Below are 26716 nucleotides of genomic sequence, written 5' to 3'. Positions count from 1 at the left end.
CGTCTGCCTCTCGCCCTATGACAGCTGGGATAGGCTCCAGCGCCCCCCGCGACCCTGAAAAGGATAAGCGGAAGCGAATGGATGGATGGATGGATGGATGGTGCGAAACGTTTCGTCAACATACAATACTGCACCTCAGAGTCACACTGGTAGTGATCGATGCAGCGATTCTGTACTGTACAGGAGAGACGTCACGGAGGAGATCGTCTGCAGCGATCAGGATGCAGGAAACAATGTGATTTAAAAAAAACATAAATTTTTGTGTGGCTTTTTTTTCACGGTTTGTTAACATGCTGTGTAGGTGTGTACTTGACTAGCTGATATCAACAAAATGGGGGAAACATCTGGTTTGACTATTCTTCACCTGTAGTTTGAATGCTGAACATTTGCCTGTTTAAATCATAATAATTGTCACTATACAGAGATGTGCTTCTGAATGTGGACGATGTGTCTTCTGCTGCAGTGATGCAGTTCTGCTTGTGTTGAGTGATGTAAACAACTGATCGATCTAAACTCTTTTTAAACGTCAAAGTTGATCATTAGATTTTTTATGACACAACAGTAGCGAGTGTTCCCACCTTCTGCTTTTTGTAACTTAACGCGATCTTTCCGTTTTCAAGTTTTGGACATGATTTTGGAGTATATCTACACAGTAGCGATTGACCGCAAAGTAAAGCTACTGGAAATGTACAACCCCACATACGGTCTCAAACCAGGAAGTTAGCATTTTCTCGTGCACAGGGTCTATTCTGCAATTCTCCAGTTGAGGTGCTTGATCAGATTACTGGAATGCAAAACAAACAGCAAACAACACAAACAAACAACACAAACAAACGACAAATCTCCAGAAGCAAAGTTAGATAATTATCTGCTATCAGATATTTATCATAAGTAAGCACATAGATGTATAAATCATACAGTAGACAACAATGAATGAAATAAAACCAAATGTTTACAACATTTTTCAGTTACAGTTGGGAAATAGCAATCGATTTGTGAAATCACAAATCTCAAAATTCATTTTTACTTGTTAGATTTTGGTCTTTAATAATGAAGAGTGGGTTTTGTCCTGTTGCTTTTGGACTCTTTGTGTTTGATGGTTGGATCCCAGTTCTCATGTGTTACAGATAACTGAAAAAAAAAGACAATAACCTCATGCAGCATCACAGTTTAATGCAAATTGAACTTTGAAAAAAACAGAAGCACAAAGTTTATTCAAGAGAAACAAACAAACCAAAAAAATGTAACATTATAAATATCATAGGAAGTTAAACAGGTTTGCTTCAGAGCAGCATACATGTACTACAGTGTCTGGAAACAGAACTAAAGGGGCTTTCACACTTTTAGATATGACATCCTGAAATTATGATGCTGTGGAATAACCTCAAAGGACCAAAAAATATGTTGTATGCATTTATATCTACATAATTATAAAAATATTTCTGTCTGGTATTAAAATTGTTCACTTTGTCTTCACCTCCCACTGCTGGTAAAGACTACTGTTAAGATGTATCTGTCCCACTGCGCAAGTGTCCAGTGAAGGGGGGCATGGCTACGCGCAGGCGGGAAGGGGGAGTAGAAGTTTTGGAGGGTCAGTTTTTTGTGTGTGCTTGAACGAAAGAAGGCAACCATTAAAGTTGGAGTTAACATACCAGTTGTGTGATTATTGGACTAACATTGGTAGCAGAGGATGGCTGCTGCTGGGAATTACAAAGTGCCACCATCGTTCGATGAGAAGACATCTTATGAAAGTTGGAAAAATGAAATTGAAATCTGGAGATTCGTTACAGACTTGGACAAAAAAAAAATCAGGCTCTAGCAATTACTTTGTCGCTATCGGGAAGAGCGAGGGAAAACACACTGGAAATCGCAGCCCACGACCTCAACACTGATACGCGGATGGATGTTCTTCTAACCAAACTGGACTCTATGTTTTTAAAAGAAGAAAAAGATCGACAGTATGAAGCTTACACAGAATTTGATCGGATCAACAGACAAAGGTGCACGTCGATGGTGGATTACATTATCGAATTTGAACGACGGTAGGCTACAAGATACGCAAGTTCAAAGTGGAATTACCAGACGCAGAGTTAGCATTTAAGCTGCTAGACATCACGGGGCTAAATACTAAAGACAAACAGCTAGCACTTACCGCTTGTTCCGCCATCTCTTTTGATAACATGAAATCAGCCTTGAAAAGGATTTTCTGAGATAACGTCTCTTCGCCACAAGAGGGCGATTCCGCTTACTTCACAAAGTACACAGGCAAGCGTGAACGTAGTTCAAACTCAGAGCAACCCCAAAGAATAGCTGCAGGGACTAATCCACTTGACAAATATGGGAGGAGAATAAGATGTGCAGTATGCCAAAGTACGTATCACTGGGTAAAAGATTGCCCTAACAAAACAGAACATGTGAAGTTAGCAAAAGCTGAGGGATCAAAGAGTGATGTTGAAGAATGTAATATTACTCTGTTTTCGAATGAATCACCCTCTGATACACAAATCTTCATGATGGAAGCTTTGGGGTCTGCCATAATTGACACTGCTTGTACAAGAACTGTGTGTGGAGAGAAATGGCTTGCAGATTATGTAAGTTACCTCAGAAAGAGTTGCAAAAAATAAAAGATGAAAAGAGCACAAGGCCGTTCCGCTTTGGTGATGGAAAAAATGTTCAATCCACAAGAAAAGTGACAATTCCAGCAAAAATAGGACAAACTAGATGCAAGATCAGAAGTTGTTCCAGCAGATATACCGATGCTTTTAAGCAAGACTTCATTAAAGAGAGCAAGTGCAGTCTTGGATATTGCTCAAGACAAAGCAACAGTATTTGATCAACCTGTAAAACTTGAACTGACATCTTCTGGACACTATTGTGTAAACTTGAGAAATGAGAGCAACCTTAATAAAAATCAGCTAGAGAAAAGTGAGACACCTAGTGATGAAGATGAAATTCTCATTGTGACAGAAAACATGACAACAAAGGATAAAAAGACAGTCCTTCTTAAACTACACAAACAATTTGGACATGCATCAGTTGTTAGACTGCAAAAACGTCTGTCTTGCTCAGGCAATAGTGATGATGAAAGCATTACAATCCTGAAGAATATTATAAAAAAAACTGTGACACATGCATCCGATACGGTAAACCAAAACATAAGCCTGCAGTGGGTTTACCCATGGCTTCAACATACAGTGAAACTGTTGCAGTGGACCTGCATGAGCTTGAGCCGGGACTGTGGTATCTACATGCCATTGACCATTTCACAAGATTCAGTGCAGGAACACTCAAAAAAATGAAACGTTGACTTTAATTAAAATTATTTTGTCAACAGGTTCCACGAAATTGAATTATGTTAGTTTAAAGCAAAAATCTTTAGTTCATCTAATTTAAAAAAACTACTTAAGATTAACAAGACATATTTAAGACTAACTAAATCAAGTTATGTTGTATGAACATAGATGATATATTTTCAGGTTAGATAGTTTAGATTAGTTACTTCAACACATTTCTTATTTGTGGCAGTAAAATGTTAAATTTAAGTTAGATTAATTCAAATATTATATTTTCAGCCACCTTGTGCTTTATTAATTAGTTTTACATAAATCTATTTTGTCAACAGGTTCCACACAAATGAATTAAGTACATCCAACTTATTTTTTAAAATTTATTTTATTGCCAACACATTCAGTGAGCATTTGTGTAAACCCAGTCCAAAATAAAACACAACAGCTCATTAGGGTTAGTAATTAACAGTATGTAGACAGATGCAACATCAAGACTTTAAATTAAATGTCTGTATCTACCAGAAATAGAAGAAAAAAAAAAAAACGCATTGAAGATCACATAACACATTGATAAGATGACACTTGAGTTATGCACATGTGATGCTAGTAAGGTCTGTGAGTGTTTTTTTCTTTTAGTGTCTAAAATGGATAGCAAAGTTGCTATTTGCAATGATTGCTTAGGGTCAGTCCAGTAACACAATGCCAATGAAGTGCTTTCCTTTAACAATGCAAAGTGAAGTGTCCACCTCAACAGCCACAATTTAAAAAAAAAAAAAAAAATGTAACAACAACAACAACAATAATAATAATAATAATAAATAGTCCACTGATATTAGCAATCAAAGAAAATTACATCACCATCCCAAATAAAACTTTAACAAAACATGCCAACATTATGGTCTAACAATAAAACAGCTTGTCAGCGTTCAGTTTTTTTGCAACAGCACAGCAGTAACCATTTAACACTCGCCACTGTCAACATTTATTTTACCAGTGTTTGGGCAAAAAACTTCAGATGGAAACATTTTAACATGGAAACAATTGTTCGTCTTTAAAAGTCCACAAAATATACATTCATCCTGCATTCCCAACTTGGATGATCTGATATCCTCGTGTTGGTGTTGTTCCCAGACCATCATGAAAATGTTGTTCCAGGTTCAACATTGCAAGTGACCAATCACATTGTTGTGACGTTATTCTATTCCAAGCCATTCGTGCATTTATGAAATTCCAATGTTGCAAGGACAATATCAATTCTGCTTACTGTTTATTAAAGGGTTACGGTTAGGGTTAGGGTCAGTTGATCGGCGGACAGAGGCGGTTTCACGCAGCTTAAGTACAGTTTTTTGTTTTACGCCGGTTTTTCCCGAAGTCGCAAAAGTATGACGTCACAACATTCTGATTGGTCACTTGCAATGTTGATCCTGGAACAACATTTAGTATGATGATCTGGGAACAACACCAACACGAGGATATCAGATCAACCTCCTAACTTACCCTTAATTTTAGTATGTATTGCAATTACCTTTACAATGCACACAATGTAACACAAACTGAATATGAACATATTTCCACCCCATAACAATATGCCTTGAACGCTAATATACACACCACCCTTCAACATTTCTGGTGCAGTATCATCTCTCAATTAAATCCTTTAAATCTCAATACTTTTGATTGTCTCTTAGCTTTCAGTCTTGAGGTTAACTGAGATTCAGTGCATATATCCCACCCATTAAGAGTGCACATGCAGAGGCCAGGTCTTCCAGGTCATGCAGGACACACTAGATGGTTATACCCACTGTAGGGTAATTTCCAATAAACCAAGTTCAAAAAAGAAGAGTCTATGGCTGACGCGTGTTCCTGGTTTCCAAAAGAAATGCTTCCAGTTGCATTATGATTTGAAGACTGTTTATTTATTACAAACGGAAGATGTAACAATGAACTCCTTCCTAAAAAGCATGAAAGTTCCAAAAAATAGCAGTTATCCAGAACTAGCTGTGCACACGGTCAGAAAACCGTGAGACTCCTAACCTCTCTGTCCATGCTCCTCCCCTTCCCTCTCACACAGGGTTTCATGCTACTATTGCACTTACATAATTAAAGTGAGAGGTACCCCCTTTTAGGTTCCAATCCCAAAACAGTGACTTAAAATTACTTTATGTAAACACATATATTTTCACATTTATTAATCCTGAAAAGATGACTTATGTAATGAATCTATGAATTATAAAACAAACATGAACTCAATCGTAAATAAAAATATAAAGCAGACGTCTGGCGCTTACACCCACATCGGCTGGAGGAGTGCTGGCATCAGCTCTTTCGATGGTAAAGATAGCAAGGGTAATTTGTTCCAGCTCCCTCTGAACAGCTGTAGCTTAGACACAAAAACATAGAAAAATGGCATCCAGTTTTAAAAAAAGAAAGAAAAAGGGCCAAAGCTACCCTTTAATGACGTAAACACAATATTAGGAACATGCACCCCAGTGCGCCACTATTTTAGACTACAGATTCAACGATAAATATAAATAGTTTGGGTATACAAGAAGATTTCCCAAAACATTTAAACAGGTTCCATGCAAATTACAACAACAACAACATTACAACATGCAACAACATTAGTTATTCAAAATTTGGTTTAATACAGATAAAAAACTAAACTAAAATTACCAACCAATTATTCTTTGAAGAGGATGCTTGGGTCTTCATTCAGGTAAAAAGGTAGTGCCCTGAGGACACACTCCCTCCCCTTTTCAATGGTTTCCTTCTGTAGAGAGTGGCAGAGATACAGGAAGAGAAAACAGATATACTTTAGGATGACAGAAACTCACATTATACGCAAAATGAATGACATATCCACTGCACAGATAGACATGTACACAAGACCAACTAATCATCACATGGACATGAATAGTTAACCTGTTGGGCAGGGTTTCCACCACATTAGATATGTCCATAATGGAGGTAAAGACAAACTAATACATCATCTTTTTTGCATTCAAAACATAACATAAAAACATTCACTTCTGGTTTAACCTAAATCAAGGGATCAGATTTTACATATGTTTAGGTAATTTAAATTTTCCAACGTTTTGAGTACCAAACTTTGTCTTGCTTAATATAAATGTAAGTGCACTGTGCAGCTACCATACACTAGCTGTTTAAATTTGAAAATGATCTTATTAGCCATAATATTTTGCTACCAACAGAATAACGCACCTGTGTGGCTGGGGCCAAAGTTTGTCTAATTTTCTTCCCTGCAACGCCTCCTTTTTTCTTGAAGACTTTTATGAGCTGGTCAGTGTATTGGTCAAGTTGTGTAAAAAGCCTTGGAACATGTGCAGCAGTAGTAATCCTCACATATTCTGCTTCCACCTGAAAATATGTCAACAAACACAACATACTGTACTGTAAATATACATACTATATGTACACATATACAAACTAAAACTAATGTAGTAAGACCTCATTAAAGCTATAATTTTAACACAAACATTTACACAAAATGCTAATGGAGCCATTACAGCTTTTATTGTTATTTATCAAGTTCCAAAAAATATTGATCACAGCTGATCTGAAAAGAATTTCATGCCTCAGGCCCTTGAACTGCAACCTTTACCATGGTTCAGATGTGGAGAAGAAATAACAGGGGCATGGGATGGGTCACAAAAGAAAACTTAACTTATAAAACAGTTTTGTTTTTAAAAGTATAACAGTTCACATACCACATACAAGCTCAGCAATACCACATACACCACATCAGTATAGGAGGGAGCAGGTAAAGGCAGGATCTGAGATTTATAAAGAAAAAAAAAATTAATTCCTTAATTTCAAGAAGCAAATTATTGTTTGAATTACAACTAAATAAAATACTACTCAGAAGAAAAGCAAGAGATTGACACTGCCATGTGCTAACTTTCTATAGAAGCAATTATCACCAGGTCTGTCGACCTCCATTGTCTGTCCACTCATATGTCTTGAATAATTTTATTAAAAAAATTAAGTGTGTACTTTCACAAACTGTAATTTATAACTACATTGATATGTATAACTCCGCTAGGAAACATGCTGTATTTACAGACCATTTTTACATAATACAGATTACTGATAGAGCAGAACAATGGTGTCACAGTGGCTTTCGCCCTTGACTTTTTGGATTTTAAATGTCACTTTATGCTATCCTTGCTATCCTATTCGATATTTCCGACTCTCGGATTACAGAAAAGGAATCCCAAGAAAGCAAATGGAAAAATAACCCCTTGAAAGAATAACCCCATGAACCCCTGTAGCTAATCCCTTAATAAAACAAAAAACAATAAAAATGTTTCTTACACAGTCCACAAAATAAGCATGTCCAGGACCCAGTAAAACTAATGTAAAACAAGCACACGCAAACGATATAACATGTCTTGTAAGACAAACGCAAAATATAACCATGCTGGACATATAGATACTACACAACATAGTCAAAGAAAAAAGTGGTCTTACCTCTCAAAGAAACAGTAGCTTGGCGCCAAAACAGCCGTTTTCAGTTAAATTTGAAGTCTTGCGCATGAGCAGGCACAAGCCGTGAAACCTTCTTGTTCTGCGCGGTTTCATTACAACTGTTTTTGCATTACTGCCACCTTGTGGATATACAAGGTATATCGATCCTAATTGACTTAACTTAAATGTTATGCGATCAAGTAACACATTAGTATTATGTACGTTGAATAATAGACACAATTACGTAGACTTGATTAGAAAAACATATGTTAACTTAACAAAAACATATATTTTAAGTAAAATGAAAATAAATAATTAATATACACTGAACAATCCACCTCATTCATTTTTTTGAGTGAAGTATCATCACCACAAAAAGACCCAGGGAGATAGTGAAGCACTTTATCCACTGCTGGATAAGCATTCACGGTCCACCGCGCAGACTATTCAGTGACAATGGCGGTGAATTTAATTATGAAGAAATAAGAGACATGGCGGCGAAATTGTCACGGCGAGTGAGAAGAGCCGTGTGGAAGAAATGAAGGAGGATCCAAGCGCAGGCAGTCGTGAAGGTCGTTTATTGAATAAATGGCAAAGGAAGACAAACTAAACTATACTGGAAAACAACTGAACTACAGCGCAGAAACCAGAACACGAACATGAAGGAGCAGAGGCAGACAATGGTATACAGCAGGGAACACACGGATGAAACATGGTGAACACACAGACGGACCAGCAACTACAATGACAGAGGACACGACTTAAATATACACAGAGAAACACAGGGGAATTAAACACAGGTGGTGGACACAGCTGGGAATAATCAACAAGACGAGACAGAGGTAAAACTGAACACACTCACATGAGACGCAGACCTTCACAATAAAACAGGAAACGAGAACACTACACCAAGACGCAGACCTGACACTGAGAGACAGACAGACAGAGAATGACACATGGAACCTGAACTAAACTAAACGTGAGATACAACTGAGAACAAATCCTTAACATGAATAAACAGAAACATAGAATTCTAATAATAATCATCATTATAATAATAATAATAATACTCATAGCGCCCAAAACCACAACAATCATTCAAAAATAAACTGACAATCAAAACTCAAAATACTGGGTCGAAACTGACCCAGAACCGTGACAGAAATTTAACATTGAGGTTAACACCACTGCAGGGTACAGTCCGTGGAGCAATGGCTTGCTTGAAAGGCACAAATCCTTACTGAAATGTTACTGAAGGTAAAGAGAGACAATGAGCGTGACTGGAAAACTGCTCTGGACTGGGCTTTGATGGCAAAGAACTGTATGCACAATGTACATGGCTACAGTCCCTACCAACATGTCTTTGGACAAAATCCAAATCTGCCTTCAGTCCTTACTGACAGACCCCCAGCTTTGGAAACTGAAGTGAGTACATGGATTGCCCAGCACACTGCAATGTTGCATGCCATGAGACGAGCTTTTACAGAGGCTGAATGCTCTGAATGGATACGAAGAGCCCTTCTCAAACAGCTGCGATCCATTGATGACAAATATAAAACGGGGGACGAAGTCTATTATAAAAGAACAGACTGTCATGAGTGGAAAGGTCCAGGAGTGGTCATTGGCCAAGATGGTGTAGTAATATTTGTCAGGCATGGAGGAACCTATGTCAGAGTACACCAGTCTAGGCTCAGAAAAGTGGATGAACCACAAGTGAACATGGAAGAAACCGAAGAGGAAAATCAGAGTAAAACAGATTAAAATCTTTTAAAGACTTTCATCTGTACTTGGTGAGGAACACGATTTTGAAAACGAAAATGGGGAGATGGCACCAACTAACGGTGAACCACTTGGCAGTGCAGAAAATGAACCGCTCGGTACTGCAGAAAAGAGCGAGTCCTCTGATCCAATACAACCTGGAGAAAGAGATCCCATGCTCTCTCACTCAACTACAGATATAGAAAGATCAAAACTTAAAGTTGGACAAATAATTAAATACACAGACAAAGAAACAGGTCAAACATATGCTGGAAAAATAATCAGTCGAGCAGGAAAAGCCACAGGGAAAAACAGAAAGTGGTACAACGTGGAATACAGTGAGCTGGAGGAAATTGCTGCATCCATGGGTTCCATTAATGTGGAGCAAGTAAACAACCTTCAAGTGACACGGTCTGAAGATGCCAAGTCATGCACAGATAAAAACAGAGATGAAATATTAGTGGTGAAGGAAGACATCTTCTCACAAGCCAAACAAACTGAATTTGACAACTGGAAAAGAAACAATGTGTTTGAAGTGGAGAAAGATAAAGGTCAGAAATGTATATCAACAAGGTGGATATGCGCACTCAAGGAAACACCAGGGGGCATTGTTCCCAAAGCTAGACTGGTTGCAAGAGGCTCTGAAGAAATAAACACTCAAGGACTTTCCAAAGACTCACCAACATGTTCAACCGAGTCCCTGAAGATGGTCATAGCAGTAATATGTCAAAATCAATGGAAACTGAACTCTATGGACATTAAAGCAGCTTTTCTGCAAGGTAAAGATTTAACCCGAGACGTGTACATCCGACCACCTAAAGAAGCACAGAGCAAAGGAACTATATGGAAGTTGAACAAATGTGTTTATGGCCTGGCAGATGCTTCATTATTCTGGTACAACAAGGTGAAAGAAACCATGCAGAAGCTGGGGGGGGGCACAGTGTCAAAAGTTGATCCGACTGTCTTCTACTGGCTAGATGATCTCTGTAAGGTGACAGGAGTACTTGCATGTCATGTAGATGACTTTATGTGGGGTGGTTCAGACATGTTCTCCACAGTAGTCATCCCCAAACTGAAAGCTACTTTGGATGAGAAGAACATAACAGCTTCAACATCGGGATGGAGGTTCACTCTCTTCAGAATGAAATACAACTACAACAAGATACGTACATAAAAAACCTACAGCCTATTCCTATTGATCACACGAGGGCACCACACCGGGAGGCTTCTTTAACAGATACAGAGATGGACATGTTAAAATCCAAGATTGGACAGATACTGTGGGTAGCAAGACAGAGCAGACCCGACATCATGTGTTACATTTCCATCCTGGGATCAAGCACAAAACATGCTACTATTCAGACAATGCACTGCACAAACAAACTGATCAGAAAACTTAAATCGGAGGAGGTTACGCTGAGGTTTCAGTTCTTGGGTGAAAGCAAATCCCTCAAATTAGTGGTGTTTAGTGATTCCTCCATGGGAAACCTCTCAGACGGAGGACACAAGGTGGACATTTTATCATGTTGATGGGAGAAGGTTTTTGCCCATATGTGGGCAGTTGAAACGGATCAGGAGGGTGGTACGGGGTACACTAGCAGGAGAGATTTTGGCCCTTGCAGATGGGATCGACAGTGCTGTTTTTCTGGCTGCACTCTATTCTGAGCTCAGCACTGGTGGTGGTACACACAACATCTTGCCAATCTGCAATCTGTCCCACTGCGCAAGTGTCCAGTGAAGGGGGGCATGGCTACGTGCAGGTGGGAAGGGGGAGTAGAAGTTTTGGAGGGTCAGTTTTTTTTGTGTGGTTGAACGAAAGAAGGCGACCATTAAAGTTGGCGTTAACATACCAGTTGTGTGATTATTGGACTAACACTACAAGGATATTATTGAAGAAACCGTAATAACAGGTAACATCACCTCTTTTCAATAAAATTTAACTAAGAAAGTCACACTGACAGCATGAATCAACAACACTCACTGAAATCTGCAACAACAGACAAGTGATGAAAACAAGTGACACAAACTCACCTCCATGTTTGTGTCATTTTCTCTGGTGTTCAGTCCAAAGTTCCTCCTTGTCTTACTAAGAGTATCAGCTGATGGATAAGCTGATACTCTTTTACACATTAGACTGGGAAATCTCATATAAAGCATATAAAGCACACTACATCTGTTTTCACCTGCAAGAGTAGAAACACTCAGCTTTAGTGAAAGATGATGATGATGATGATGATGATGATGATGATGATGATGATGTTTTGACCTCAATTTTAGCTCCATCATCACAACTTTAACAACATGATTCAAAGTGGAGCTCACACTTCTTAAACACACATAACCTTAGATTTCAAATAGTTAAAAAACTTTTAATAATATAAAAAATGATGTTTCGTATATGATGTGTGCTCTGATTAAAAATTATTAGTGCACATTATGATTGTGAAACTTACTGTATTTAAATATCTGTATGTTTTTTAAAGCTTCATAAGAAATATGGTTTATATTTGTGAATGAACAGAGGAATAAATTTATCAGCACAACAGGAAATTAATACTCTGAGATCGGACATCCAGACTTCAACAATTTGTCCTTTATTTGATGTTAGAAAGGTATAATGATGTCTCAACCAATCAGCTGATCTCTGGCAGTAACAGCAATCTCACCTCAAAACCACCAAAAGTTAAAAGTTATTTTTACTATTTTGAAAAGAAACTTACCATCAATGACATGAACATATTCATTCGCATATGAATCAGGAGACAGAGGGTTTCCATAACCACAGATGTACTTTCCTGTGTCTGACTTGGACGACTGTGTGATGGTTGCATACAGTCCGTACACAGATCCTGGTCTGTATTCAATGCTGTATCTGCCACTCTCAGATTTGTTATTAGTTGTGTCAATGAGGATCTCCCCTTCATTCTTACACTCATTCTTACAAAAGAACTTCCTGTGTCCATATGTGTTGTTGGAACATACCAATGTGATCTTTTCTCCCTCAGTTTGTGTGCGATAAAAACCAACGTTTTTATCCAGATCTGTGGAATAGAAGAACATTAATTAGTCTGAACTGAACCAGTTTGTGGGGGAGGTGTGGTCCCTGGCTCAGCTGCAGGGGAGGAGTGGGGCAGTGAGCTCAAGGGGGCAGTGCCAAGGAGGCTGGAGGGACAGGTGGTGGTGATTTAACCATTGAGGTTTCTCCCTATATATATAGTGAAGGCGGAGACCTGAGAGAGAGAGTTTGTGTGCTTATGACTTATGTGCCGAAACGTACAGCCACGTGTGTGGCACTTCAATAAACACCCCACAAGCATACAACATACAACATACTAGTGTGTTGGGTCATTTTTTACACTGTTGTATTATGATTATATTTCATGGATCAAATGAGCACAGTTATCATTTCATAATAAATCAGAAAAATCTGAAAAACACATTCTTACCTGATCCTCTGAGAATCAAAACTTGTTGTTGCATATTTAATGAAGCCATGCAAAACGTAACATTTATACTATGAACTTAGAGGGCAGCGTTATAGTTATAGACCCTGGGAGTTCACTTGTCTTATTTTTTGAGGCATTTCTCAGGACTCACAGCTTGAAGATGAGCCTGTATATAAAAAAGGTGACTAACTTCTTTTTAGCATGATGACACTCTTGGAAGATCATCAACTTTTTAGGTCAAACATTTCTTCTGTTACTCTCCATCATAGGAATTAAATTAGTCGATTTCATCTATTTAAATCATGATGTAAACCATGATGCTGATGCTCAAAATCAGTTATAGAGAAAAGAAAATCTGAACAAAAGCAAGATTTTGCTTTAGACTTTGATAGTTGGAGGTGGTGTAAAACTCAGTTTTAGCAGAGCCTGAATTTGAATCAATAAATCATTGAATATTATTGTAGGATTTACACTGAGGTGCTAAAACGTTATCTTAGTACAGTTGTCACATGCCATATAACATGGACACTTAAGTGCAATAACAGGTAAAATGTGCTTGTATTTATTGATTGAACAGGTTGATCTAAAAGTGGTCCACATTACTAAATTAGACCTGGGGGGTCTCCACATTTTCAATTCCACTCACCTTTACTAAAAACTCACCATTTGAAACTCTGACCTCAAAGTCAAAGTATGAATCTGGAGCAGAAGATCTTCCCAAACCACACCTGTACATTCCTGCGTCAGACTTGATCATTTGTGAGAAGCTTAAAAACACAATTCCTCTTCTTGGAGATCCATCTTTATACTTCATGCTGTATCTGCCACTCTGAGCTGTGCTTCCATCTGTTTTAATGAGGATATCTTCTGCTCGCTCACATTTTTCCTTACAGAAGAACTTTGTGCTTCCAGACAAAGATAAGTTGCAGTTAAGCGTGCCATTAAATCCTTCAGCTGCAGACCAAATATTATGTTTTGCCTTGACGAGCCCAGCTGGACCTGTCAGATGAAAAATAATAATAATACATTTAAAACAAGATGGATAATCACAACATTATTTAGTGTATGTAGATACATGTATTTCATAAAGTGTTTTATAAAGTTGAGTATATTTTGAATTAAAGAGCAACATTAAGCTCATCAGTCCTCACCTGACAAGAAGCAGAAGAAGAGAAAATGGAGGATTTTCATTCTGATGCAGAAAAGTCGTTAAACTTCAGAAGAACAGCGTCTGACTCTTCACTCTGTCAGATCATCAGAAAACTGAAGTTACTGAATGAGTTGTTTCCTTTTTATCACTTCCTTTAACTTTTTTTGGATCCATCCATCACACGATGATGTAGATCAGTACTGTGAAGTTTCGCTGATGCCGTAAGTGTGAATGAAAAGAGTTTCAGACCAAATTTGACTTTGAAAACCTGACGACAGCTGGTTCAACCTCTGAGAGGAACACATGAAGCACATTGATTTTTTTCCAGGTTATAAAATGTTCCTGGCATTTTATTCTCATCTGAATATTGTGTTTGGCTTAAGGAATAAAAAGGATATTTATTTATTTATTTATTTATTTCTGAATCACCATCATTTCTTGATGTTGCACTCTGAGATTATTTAACATTAAATACTCAAAATAAATCATAGAGTTGATATAAAGCTAAAAATATCTGATCAAATCATCCCATGCAGAAATCTTACAAACTGAATTTATAAGCAACAACAAAAACCTCTCACCAGCTTAACAGATGGATAAAACTAGAGTCCTCACTGCAGGGCCCGGGTCTGATTCTGCCTCCGACCATTTCCTGTGTCATTTCCCCTCACACTCTCATCACCCTCCTGTTTCCTTTCTGTGCTATTTAAAAAACAAAAATAAACAACATCTCAAAGCTGACTGTTTTCTTAGGAATAAAGAGGCATATTAATTAATTTGTTTAGAAATCTTTTTTTTTTTTTTTTTGCTGTCTCATTTTGACATTATTTTATATAAAATATTGAAAGTAAATGGCACAATTAGCCAAATGGCACAAAATTGAAAATGGATTTAAAGTCTTTCTTTGAACATGAACCCTTTTGTAATCTCTGAAGAGGAAAACACATATCCCTGTTATGTAGCAAGAACAGCAGGCTAAACAGAGATACCCAGAGATGTATTTCTCTACCTGATAGACAACAGTAAACCATTTAAAATATAAAATTAAAAATATTCGATCAAATCATTTCATGCAGGAATCTTACAAACTGAAAGCAACAACAACAACAACAACCTCTCACCAGCTTAGGTAAAGGAAGAAATTACAATGAAGGTAAAAATAAATACTTCTGTTGTCTCCTTCCTGGTGGTTTGAGAGTTCTTTTGGACTTCAATGAAATTTACCAGTTATTAAAGTAAGAACGAGTCGCTAGAACTCAGTTATGCTCACCTTCACCTTCACTGTCTGCCAGCTTCAAAGAAGCTTGCATAAAGTCTCTGTCTAGGCCGTCATAGTTGGAGGAGGGAGTGGGTTTGACTCACTGTCATTAACTCACTAACTCACTGTCAGACTGAATTGACAGTGTTGTTATAGTTAACCTGGCTGAGCAGATGACCAATGTAGTGAAGGTTATAGTCCTCACTGCAGGGCCTGGGTCTGAATCTACCTCAAACCATGTCCTGTGTGTCATTTCCTCTTACACTTCCCACCCTCCTGTCTACTAAACACCACAACATTACTGCCAGCTTGATCATTAAGTACCCATACAGCCAGATCCATTTATTTGTTGTGTTTATTTGTTACGTTGAGCTGCAGATGATTCTGCTTGCACCATGTGACAAAACAGCCCAGTATTCAGCCTCATCTGCGTCACTGTGTCACAGTCAGAGACCAAACCAGACAAACGGACTCAATTGCAGATACAAACAGAGTCACTGGGAAACATGATAACAAGACGTTATTTACAAACACAGAATCACAGCTATGATGTGACTATGAACTGTGAACCATGATGTACGTGAGATTCTAAGAAGTAGTTTAGCAAACGTGAACTGTACAACAAACATGAAGTACTAGGAAACTATACACATATGAATTCTGTGACGTGGGGAAAAGGGAAGTCAGGCTGAGGGAACGAAACCAGGAGACTTTTGAGTCACTGTACCGAGAGGAGGTAAAGTTCAGAAGGTGTTTTTCTGCAGGTCAGGAAAGACCAAATATGGACAAGAACTGTGTTACTTATTGTAGGTGGAGGATCTGCATGAGAGGGGTAAGTGGTCCGAGTGAGGCGGTGATGGTTCCAGCCGGTGATGATCTGCAGATCATCACCGGCTGGATACCATGGTATACCACCGGTATGTGTACCACCGGTTGTATACACATGTGTATACACATGTGGTATACCACATGTGTATTTTAGCGCCCTCTGTAGTTGAACTGTGGAAGTGAAACAGAGCCACAGCCTGCACACACACAGTTTAACACATGAGTAACTGCACAACATGCAGAGCAGGAGTGAACATGCTGCAACACTTCAAACTGATCATAACTGTGTCAATAAAACCATGAATGCTGCCAAACTGCTCAGTGTATGACTCAGACTGATAGCTGCTCCCTTCTCTCTGACACACTGTTGAGTATTTCATATATTTAACCACTTTAACAACGCTGACCTTTGACCTATTCTGGTATTAGTTACAGTTGTTATGGCGATCCTTGCTGACCTCTGATGTTAAAAACAGTATGAGGCTGTGAGCAGGTTAAGAGGCTCATATCTGTGCAGTTTCCTTCATTGATGTAGAGGTGTGTGTGGTGTGTGTGTGTGTGTGTGTGTGTGTGTGTGTGTGTGTGTGTGTGTGTGTGTGCGTGTGTGTGTGTGTGTGTGTGTGTGTGTGTGTGTGTGTGTGTGTGTGTGCAGACAGTGAGCAAGAAGACGATGCAGAGGATGATGAAGGTGAAGAGAGCAAAGAAAATGAAGGTCACCCTGAGGGTGGTGAAGGATGAGGAGAGGACAGATTTCTTACATTTCAATTCTTTAGCTTTTTTATACCAGGGGAATCATAAATACTTCAGTGATGTAAATAATGCTCTCAGAAGCTGGAAACTCCAAGCAAAACTCACTGAACCATAAATTACTGTAGATTACAATATGATGAGAAATGAGGGCTGAAATGTGAGGAGGTTTCAGACGGTGCAGACTTATGGACGTATCATAGATTTGTATTAAATGTGGTTTATGAAAAGTTCATTACTGTTTTGTAGATTTGCCCTCATTAACATACTGTCTGACCTGCTGACTTACACAGGTCAGCTTCACTGTTTGATTCTGATAGCTGAGCTGACACAGGCTCTGTGATCTGCTGTAAATAAAAAGGGTTAAACACACAGTATCGCTCTCAAACTGCTCCTCTTCCTGAAATGAGACACAGCCTGATAAACAAGACAGACTCCATTCACTGCAGAAACATGTTGTTGAGATCAGAGCTCAGACTAGTTTCAGTTATAAGGAAGAGAAACTCACACAGTCACTGACACTGAGAGGAGAAATGGCACAGAAAGGAGTTCAGCTGGATCGAGAAACCTTCTCTTGTTCCATCTGTTTGGATCTACTGAAGGATCCGGTGACTACAGCCTGTGGACACAGCTACTGCAGGAACTGTATTAAAAGCTTCTGGGATGAAGAGGACAGGAAGGGAATCCACAGCTGCCCTCAGTGCAGGAAGACTTTCACACCGAGGCCTGTCCTGGAGAAAAACGTCATGTTTGCAGCTTTAGTGGAGCAGCTGAAGAAGACTGGACTCCAAGCTGCTCTAGCTGATAACTGCTATGCTGGACCTGAAGATGTGGCCTGTGATGTCTGCACTGGGAGGAAGCTGAAAGCCATCAAGTCCTGTTTAGTCTGTCCAGCCTCTTACTGTGAGAAACACCTCCAACCTCACTATGATGCAGCTCCGTTAAAGAAACACAAGCTGGTGGCCCCCTCCAAGAAGCTCCAGGAGAACATCTGCTCTCGTCATGATGAGGTGATGAAGATTTTCTGTCGTACTGATCAGCAGAGTATCTGTTATCTCTGCACAATGGATGAACATAAAGGCCATGAAACAGTCCCAGCTGCAGCAGAAAGGACTGAGAAGCAGAAGGAGCTCGAGGTGAGACGACTAAACATCCAGCAGAGAATCCAGGAGCGAGAGAAAGATGTGAAGCTGCTTCAACAGGAGGTGGAGGCCATCAATGGCTCTGCTGATAAAGCAGTGGAGGACAGTGAGAAGATGTTCACTGAGCTGATCCGTCTCCTCCAGAAAAGAAGCTCTGATGTGAAGCAGCAGGTCAGATCCCAGCAGGAAACTGAAGTGAGTCGAGTCAAAGAGCTTCAGGAGAAGCTGGAGCAGGAGATCGCTGAGCTGAAGAGGAAAGACGGCGAGCTGGAGCAGCTCTCACACACAGAGGATCACAACCAGTTTCTACACAACTACCCCTCACTGTCAGCACTCAGAGAGTCTACACACTCATCCAGCATCAATATTCGTCCTCTGAGCTACTTTGAGGATGTGACAGCAGCTGTGTCAGAGACCAGAGATAAACTACAGGACATTCTGAGAGAGGAATGGACAAACATCTCACTGACAGTCACTGAAGAGGATGTTTTACTGTCACCAGCAGAGCCAAAGACCAGAGCTGAATTCTTAAAATATTCACATGAAATCACACTGGATCCAAACACAGCAAACACACATCTGTTATTATCTGAGGGGAACAGAAAAGTAACATTGATGAACCAACAACGGCCTTATTCTGATCATCCAGACAGATTCACTGCATATTATCAGGTCCTGAGTAGAGAGAGTCTGACTGGACATTGTTACTGGGAGGTGGAGTGGAGAGGGGGAGGAGTTCGTGTAGCAGTCGCATACAAGAATATCAGCAGAGCAGGGGGGGGCTGTGAATGTGGATTTGGAAACAATGACAAATCTTGGGCATTATATTGGTACCAAGGAAGTTTTACATTCTTTCACAACAAAGTCCAAACTGACCTCTCAGGTCCTCGGTCCTCCAGAGTAGGAGTGTACCTGGATCACAGAGCAGGTATTCTGTCTTTCTACAGCGTCTCTGAAACCATGACTCTCCTCCACAGAGTCCAGACCACATTCACTCAGCCGCTCTATGCTGGACTTTGGCTTTATGGACTTGGAGCCACTGCAGAGTTGATTAAAGTCAAATAGAGAAGACAGGTTCATGTTGATCCCTGACCATTATATGTACTTGTGTAGTTTCTAAATGAGGCTTTACATTTTAGAAGCTGAGAAGTTCAGTGGTCCATTGATGTGTGAAAATAATATTGCACTGATTCAAACTGTACTTACATTTATATACCTTACATCAATATAAATCTGAATGTGTTCTTATGGCTGATAATCATGTGAGTTTAAATGATACTACTCTTCATATTCAGCATGTTTGAAATCTGTCATCAGTCTGGTTAGTGCTTTTATTCTGTAGTTGCTGTAGTGGGTTGTCAAATGCAACAATATATTGGAGCTGCAGTGATTCATCAGTTAGTCAATGATTAGAGAATTGATTGTTTTATCATTATTTTAGTCACATTTAAAGCTGGTTCCAGTTTCTGAAATGTGAAGATTGTTGATTTTCTTGATCATATATGACTGTAAACTTAATGTGTTTGAGGTTTGAATTTTTAAAATGCAACAAAAAAATTTTAATGTTTGAGTTTTTTTTATATTGTTATTATTGTATCTAGAGTGATGACATTTAATGTCATTTTTCAGATACAGAGACACGTGAAGAAGCCAAATCACACAATAATGAAGTGAACACATTTATAGTCAGTGTTCAAGATGATGGATAGAAATGAAAATCATGGAGCATTTATTTTGTGGATGATCGACATGTTTCTTTGCCCTGAGCTGTGTCTGGCAGGCAGAGCGTCTCCACAAATCTGAATCTTCTGATTTAGAGAAAATGAGCTGAGGGAGACACCTGGTGGACAAACACAGACATGACAGGAAGAAAGACTAAAGTGCAGAGTGGAGACAAACAGCTGGAAATACTTGTTGGAAAGGATTGTCATGCTTCAGAAAAACACACAGCACACACTCTAACAGTCCTTTATTTGCACTGAAGGAGACACGTGAAGAAACCAAATCACACAATAATGAAGTGAACACATTTATAGTCAGTGTTCAAGATGATGGATAGAAATGAAAATCATGGAGCATTTATATATTTTTACGTCTGTGTCACAGAAACTGTTCAGCTATTCTCTGTTTATTAGTCTATTTATCAGGAACCTCTGTTAATAATAATAATAATAATAATGGATTGGATTTATATAGCGCTTTACAATGCCACTATTCATTCACATTAGATTTACAGCTTCAGAATAACTTTGTGATGTCAGATTAGAAAGTCTGTGTCCAACCCTGGTGTTTGATCAGATGTTTGATCCCTGCAGGGTTGGAGTTTTTTCTATGAATGTTGAATTTGTTGTATTTTATTTGAGTTAGATTTTTACTGATGAATGATTCATTGTATAAAGTGGATCTACCAACAGTTTATTTCTTTGTTATTGTGATTAAAATGTCAAACAAATATATTTTCCACTTTTTGTGTGACAGAGGCAGGAATTTCTCTGTCCTGCATGTGGAGAAATCTGCTGTTAAATCAGAACATTAACAGGTTTCAGGTTGTATTCAAACACATATTACTGTGTATCATGTGTCAGCAGGCATGTGTTAACAGGGACTATAAGACACTTTAGTGGCTTTAATGCATATTTATATGTTTAACACAGTCAGGCGCACAGGTTCTTTAGACTAAAAAGAGGGAGGAGATGTGCTTCCAAGATTTATTATCCAGACAGGGAAAGCAACTTCACATTCAACCATACAGGGAAGAGGAGTTCAGGACTGAGGCTTACCAGCAGGTGAGAATGGTCGACACAAGGGGAAGGCAGATCCATCAAATAAATAAATAAGTAAAAATAGATCAACAGTAACACTGTTTCGTCTTCCGTGGACTCTGTATCTCCTGAATCAGAAAACTCCGCTACTGTGTGTTTGAACTCTAAAGACATTATTCAGAGTGACACCTCGGTGTCAAGTTGAAAATGTCTTTGTACCATTAACCTAGTTTGCCCAGTGACTGTTACTGCTCCTGAGCTCCGTTCTGCACTTCCAGTTCCTGTTCCCAGGGCAGCTCGGGCCCAGCTTCCCCTTGCACCCTTACAGTGCTAACAGAGACACTGACTCCTGCACCCGTTTCAGTTCCTTGGGTGGGAGCAGCAGAGGTCCAGCTAGCTCCTGCGCCCAGGGTAAAGACAGGAAGAACCCAGCTCGTCCCTGCGCCCGTATCTGTTCCTCGGGTGGGGATGGTTGGTGTTCGGCCAGGCCCAGTACCCATCCCTGTTCCCCAGAGGAGAGCAGCTAAGAGTCAGTTACCTGATTAGTCGCAAGTTCAACAACCATCACAGCCACCACTACAACTTTTGTTTCAGCCATTAGCTCATTTATCAGCTCAGTTTCCTGTTTTATCACCAGCTCAGCCTCTAGTTCAGTCTCTAGTTCAGTTTCTAGCTCTATTACTTGTTCAGGCTTTAGCTCTGTTTCCAGGTTCCTCTCTAGCCCAGCCCTGTTCACTTGCTCTCATCCTCTGCTGAAAGCACTGGTGAGCTCATTCAGTCAGCTGAGGACTGCATCTTTCTGACAAAGCTCAGACAGACTGTTAGCACTGTACGTGTCCTGTGCAGCTACAGTTAGCTTCACCTCAGCCGGACTTTTCTGCACCTGCTGGCTCTGCATTCGACTCTGCTGGGGGTTCAGGAGAACTGCTCCGGCACCTCCTCGTCTCCGCTGGCGGCTCTGGTGAGCCCGTTCATCCTCCACCTGCTCAACCATCAGCTCTATCGTCTGCGGCTGCCACGTTGCCATCTGCTCCAGTGGTTACCACACCATCGTCTGGTTCTGCACCCACCAAGCCTCCACCAGTACGCCCGGTGCCCAAGAATCATCGCCCACGCCCACTTCCAGAAAACAACATGGATGTGCAGTTTTTCACTAAAACATGTTTTTATCTCAGATGTAAATTTATCCAGTGAATCGTTGAAACTGTCAAAAATTTGCTTGTTTGTCTTTGTGACATAAACACTCAGTGTTCACAACACTCATGTGTGGAAATGTGCTGATAATGTGTGTTGGGAGCTGATAACAAGTTAAGACAGCCAGCAAATGTGTGCCCTCGATAGTTGTTCTTTTAACAATGCTGGTTAATTCTGTCGTGTTCATGTTGATTCTTAGTAGCCGTGTGTGGTCAGTGTGGTTTGTGCTCGGCTGCAGGGGAGGAGTGGAGCAGTGGGTTCAGGGTGTGGTGTCAGGGGATACTGGTTGTTACAACCAGCAAGCATCATCTAAACACACCTTCCGTCCTTTAAACAGCGAAACAAATGAGATTCATGGTACGATCCAGAGGATTTCTGAAACAGGTTTCCAGCCTTACATTTCCAGTTTGAATTAGCGACACATTAGTGAATGCTCTTTATCAGCTTCCAGGCTCAAGCTGAATAAAGTGCACTTTGTTCTGCGTAACGCAAATGATGATGTGGTGCACAATTCCCTGGATCACAGCAAGTCTGTTGCACAAGAGGAGAAACTGTTGATGTGGGAAGCATAAAACAGGCGCGCACTGCTGAGTGTTTTTGTGTGATGGGGATGAAATAAGATGTGTTAACACTCACAGTCTGACCACTTGTGTCATAGCGATCGTGGAAAACACATGACATAAATGATATCATGACCCTGCTCAGTTGGTGGGTTTGGGCAGTTTGAATAACCCTCTCAAAGCTGCAGGGGAATAAGCAGGTGTAATGTTGTCACTACTGGAGGTGAAACATTGTCATTGTTTAAAGAGGGAGGATACTTACACACTTCATAAACCAGCAAGAAGACTTTTCCGCAGAAACAGAGTTTTGATTGGTGGAATCGACAAACAGTTTGAGGCTGATTTAGCTGATATGGGTGAATATTGAGCAGATAATGATAATGTGAGACACTTACTGACATGTACAGATGGATTTTCTAAGTATGCATGCAGGTGTCTTCAAACCAAGGCAGCAGCATCTGTTGCATCTGCTTTTGAGGATGAGTGAGGGACGTGTACCTGTTAAACTTCCAACAGATGAAGGCGAGGAGTTTAATAATAAACATTTGCATCAGCTGATGGTTCAGTTCAACATCACACATTTCTCTGCATAAAGCCAGATTGAACCAAGTGTTGTGGAGCATTTTAACAAAAGCTTTAAGGGCCGTATGTGAAAATACTTCACATCTGTTAACTTATGAAGACATGTAAACGTGGTCCAGGACCTTGTGCTGTCAAGGCCAAGTGCTGCAGAGAGGGGGTTTCTCCAGGTGTGTGGTGGAGTGAGGAGAAGAACAACATGTCTAACCTTTCCTTTCCTTTTTCAGAGCAGAGGTGCAGACAGGAGGGCAGGCGGGTGAGTTTTCAGACTTACTCCGGGAAGCTGAGAGGAAGAGCAGCAGCAGCAGCGAGCAGGTAAGTTTCCAGCAGGCAGTGAACAGACAAAGAGGACCAGCATCATCTAAGCATCATGAGCTTCAAATTCATCTCTGCTACACTTGATGTAACCAAACTGAGCATGAAGCCACAGCCACTGTGCAGCAGTCACACACTGTTCTGTTAAATCCATCACAGTGCAGCAAACTAACCTGTTTATCCTGCACTAACCTGTAACTTTCAAATAAACCAGTGAGTCTGAAAGGAACTTTTAAAGAACACCGATCACATGACCTGTTTAATTTTGCCTCATTTATTTTCTGGTGAGAAACGCCCCCTGTTGGCTAATGCTCAACTTATCTGTGAGCTCTGATGAAATGAAAATCTGTTACACTGATATTTAGTTTTTATCTTGCAGGTCAGTGAGTGAAATGCACCGGGTAAAATCAACAGAAAAAACGTCACATGTTCTTCCAGGTTCATAGAGAGGAGCTCATGGTTCGTAGAGACAGCTGCCAGAGACGGAGAAACGCAAGGACGGGTACAGATAAACTCAGCCTGCAAACATCTAAACATGTTACTGGAGTAACAAAACAACACACTTCACTCTGATGTCAACAGACAATTTTACATCTTGTAGCTGAAAGTGTGCACAGAACAATGATCATGATTTGGATCATAGACGAACATTAACTCTTCATGTGCTGGTGAGCTGCACTGAAACTGTGGCTGCAGACTCTGCCAAGGGTCAAGTGTCTGTTATTGTCATTACCATGTGCAGTCGTACAGTACAGAGTGAAATGACAGCTTTCCTCTGAGACCCTGGTGCTACATATGACATATAATAGAAAAACACGGGACTACGTAAAGTGCAATGTGCAAAAAATTTCTAAGAAAACAAGACAAGACAGTGCAACACTAGACAGAACAGGGCGACACAGACACAAGACAGTGCAATGGATGTGTGTGTGTGTGTGTGTGTGTGTGTGTCCAGTCACTGAGTGTTCAGGAGTCTGACAGCTTGGGGGAAGAAACTGTTCCATAGTGTGGCAGTGAGGGCCCGAATGCTCCGGTACCTCTTTCCAGAAGTCAGCAGGGTGAAAAGTGTGTGTGAGGTCCTCCATAGTGCTGGTGGCGTTGCAGATGGAGCGGGTGCTGAAAGTGTCCTTGGTGGAGGGAAGAGAGGCTCCAATGATCTTCTCAGCTGCTCTCACTATCCATTGTAGGGTATTGCAATCCGATATGGTGCAGTTACCACACCAGGCAGTGATGCAGCTGCTCAGGATGCTCTCGACAGTCCCTCTGTAGAAGGTGGTAAGAATGGATGATGGCAGATGGGCTTTCCTCAGCTTCTGCAGGAAGTAGACACGCTGCTGGGCTTTTTGGTTATGGAGCTGGTGTTGAGGGACCAGGAGAGGTTCTCCACCAGGTAGAGACCAAGGAATCTGGTGCTCTTGACAACCTCCACAGAGGATCTATTGATGTTAAGTGGGCAGTGATCTCTCCGTGCTCTCCTGAAGTCAACAATCATCTCTTTTGTTTTGTCCACATTCAGAGACAGGTTGTCAGCTCTGAGATGAGTTTGAATCCCTGTGATCTTGACCTCAAGTTCAGAGTCAACGTTTCTGAGATCACCTGTGATTTTCACATTTACCAGAAGTGCAGCTGCTGAGAGGCTGAGGGGTAGCAGCCAAAATGTTTTAGAAGATGAGAAAGTTCATGTGAGACAAGATTCAGCTCTGCTAAGTTTTTTATACTTTTAATTAAAACATATAAATGTGTGTGAAAAGGTTCTTCCTCAAATCAAATTTTATCGTCACAGGGAGAAGATGATCTGCAGGATCCTGCTGCTCATCATCCTCACCTCATGTGTCTCTGGTTAGTTTACAGCTTCACTTTATGAACTCCAAATAAAGCTCAACAACAGATTTGTTCCAGTTCTCAGTGTGTCTGCTCCTCTCTTTCCCTCTCTGTCTCCTCAACAGGATCATTTGTAGTCAATGTGACACAGACCTGCTATCAGGCAGAGGAGAACCACAACATCACACTGGAGTGGACGTTCACCACCAAACCTGACACATTTATCCTCCTGAGAAGCAGCATTTATGTCCTCTGTAATGGACATTTGTTTTAAGTCTATATCTGTTGCCCCTTTTTAGCTAAGTCCTCATGTACTAAATAGAGGACGTCCTGGGATTTCTATTGATATCTTGTGTGTTTAGGCCTCTTTTAGATTCAAACAGAAAGGAAATATTAAAAAAAGTTCATTTTTTCTCAGACTCAGTTTGACAAAAGAGCTGAAGCCATGATCAGTGTTCATCTGACACAGGTCCAGTCCCGAGTCATCAGTCCTGAGTCTGAACAGCTGAAGTCTGATTCGTCCTTCCTGAGACTCTGACACCTCATCGCCTTCATGAACATGACAGGTGTTGAGGTGAATACGTTGTGTTAAATGAAACCAGATTTCTGCCCAAACAAACTGTCATGGACATAATACAGGACAGAGATTGTTTGATCTGTTATCTCTCCACAGAAGATAAAAATATAATTCCAGGATCTGCCAGGTTTGGTTGTGAACGCCCACTCCAGTGTGATGTGTGTAATGTTTTAGGCTCTAACACAGGCAGGCCCAACAGAACAGGGGAAACAGTGGATTTAAACACCTGTTGTTGAAAACTCAAAACAGATTTTGGCACAAAATGGAGAATCCACTGTGTGATCATGTAGTTCAAAGTTCAGGCTGGAACTGAAACAACAACAAAAGTGAAGCATCAGGAACAAACACACACAAACACACAGACAGTGAGCACACAATAAGTAAGAAAAATCAAGTTACAGAAAGCAAATATAAAGACTCATTTACACCAAAGAGTGGGGCTGTTACCGAGATGGTGAGCTCAGGTAGAGTGAAAGAAAACTGCGTCTGAGCCAATGACCTGAGATTGGACACTGAATTATTATTAATATTAATAAATTTTCCAGTTTACCTACATTAACATTTCTAAGTGTGCCAAAGAGACACATAAACATGAGCTCATATTAGTTCCTATTACAGAGGATCATATTTTTTGTTTCAAGGTCAACACGCACACATAATTATTTTTATTTTTTACTCCTGTTTTACTGCTGTCTTCAAACTTTACTCATAAAACCAAACCTAATAATAACTGTGTGTTTCTTCGAAGCTGCTGAAAACTGAACAGAAGCTGAAGTGAAAACAAACAGAGGAACAAACTCACTG

General features: G+C 40.1%; 2 protein-coding genes and 1 long non-coding RNA gene across 7 annotated transcripts; 1 reads left to right on the top strand and 2 right to left on the bottom strand.

The window, feature by feature from the left end:
• Positions 1-3653: 3653 nt before the first annotated feature.
• On the bottom strand, positions 3654-7842 carry LOC147334940 (uncharacterized). Of its 2 annotated transcripts, none has more exons than XR_015128496.1 (5): positions 7779-7842; positions 7016-7081; positions 6510-6665; positions 5965-6057; positions 3654-5667 (listed from the first exon to the last, which is right to left on the bottom strand). It is a non-coding gene; the product is annotated as an uncharacterized LOC147334940 (long non-coding RNA). The 2 variants fall into 2 exon arrangements; XR_015128497.1 differs by having other exon boundaries at positions 7623-7796.
• Positions 7843-11500: 3658 nt separating this feature from the next.
• LOC147334939 (polymeric immunoglobulin receptor-like) lies at positions 11501-14182 on the bottom strand. Its single transcript, XM_086286026.1, has 4 exons — positions 14131-14182; positions 13643-13978; positions 12254-12574; positions 11501-11520 (listed from the first exon to the last, which is right to left on the bottom strand). Exons 1-4 carry the CDS (start codon positions 14168-14170, stop codon positions 11501-11503), a joined length of 717 nt encoding a protein of 238 aa, XP_086142152.1. The 5' UTR covers positions 14171-14182.
• A 3313-nt stretch (positions 14183-17495) lies between these two features.
• Positions 17496-19649, top strand: LOC147334938 (tripartite motif-containing protein 16-like). 4 transcript variants are annotated; one of them, XM_086286917.1, is made up of 3 exons: positions 17496-17530; positions 17666-17964; positions 18037-19649. In XM_086286917.1, the coding sequence occupies exons 1-3, from the start codon at positions 17496-17498 to the stop codon at positions 19167-19169; spliced, it is 1467 nt and encodes a 488-aa protein (XP_086143043.1). In that variant the 3' UTR covers positions 19170-19649. The 4 variants fall into 4 exon arrangements, with proteins under 4 accessions (XP_086143043.1, XP_086143044.1, XP_086143042.1 ...); XM_086286918.1 differs by having other exon boundaries at positions 17496-18237; positions 18364-18430; positions 18548-19649; XM_086286916.1 differs by having other exon boundaries at positions 17666-19649.
• The last annotated feature ends 7067 nt before the right edge of the window (positions 19650-26716 follow it).

This window comes from Aulonocara sp. 'chitande type north' Nkhata Bay, linkage group LG3, assembly GCF_057382095.1.
Source record: "Aulonocara sp. 'chitande type north' Nkhata Bay isolate Kocher_YH1m ecotype deep benthic linkage group LG3, A_spYH_male_GT1.1, whole genome shotgun sequence".
Taxonomy (NCBI): domain Eukaryota; kingdom Metazoa; phylum Chordata; class Actinopteri; order Cichliformes; family Cichlidae; genus Aulonocara; species Aulonocara sp. 'chitande type north' Nkhata Bay.
This window is presented reverse-complemented; position numbering and strand designations above follow the sequence as displayed.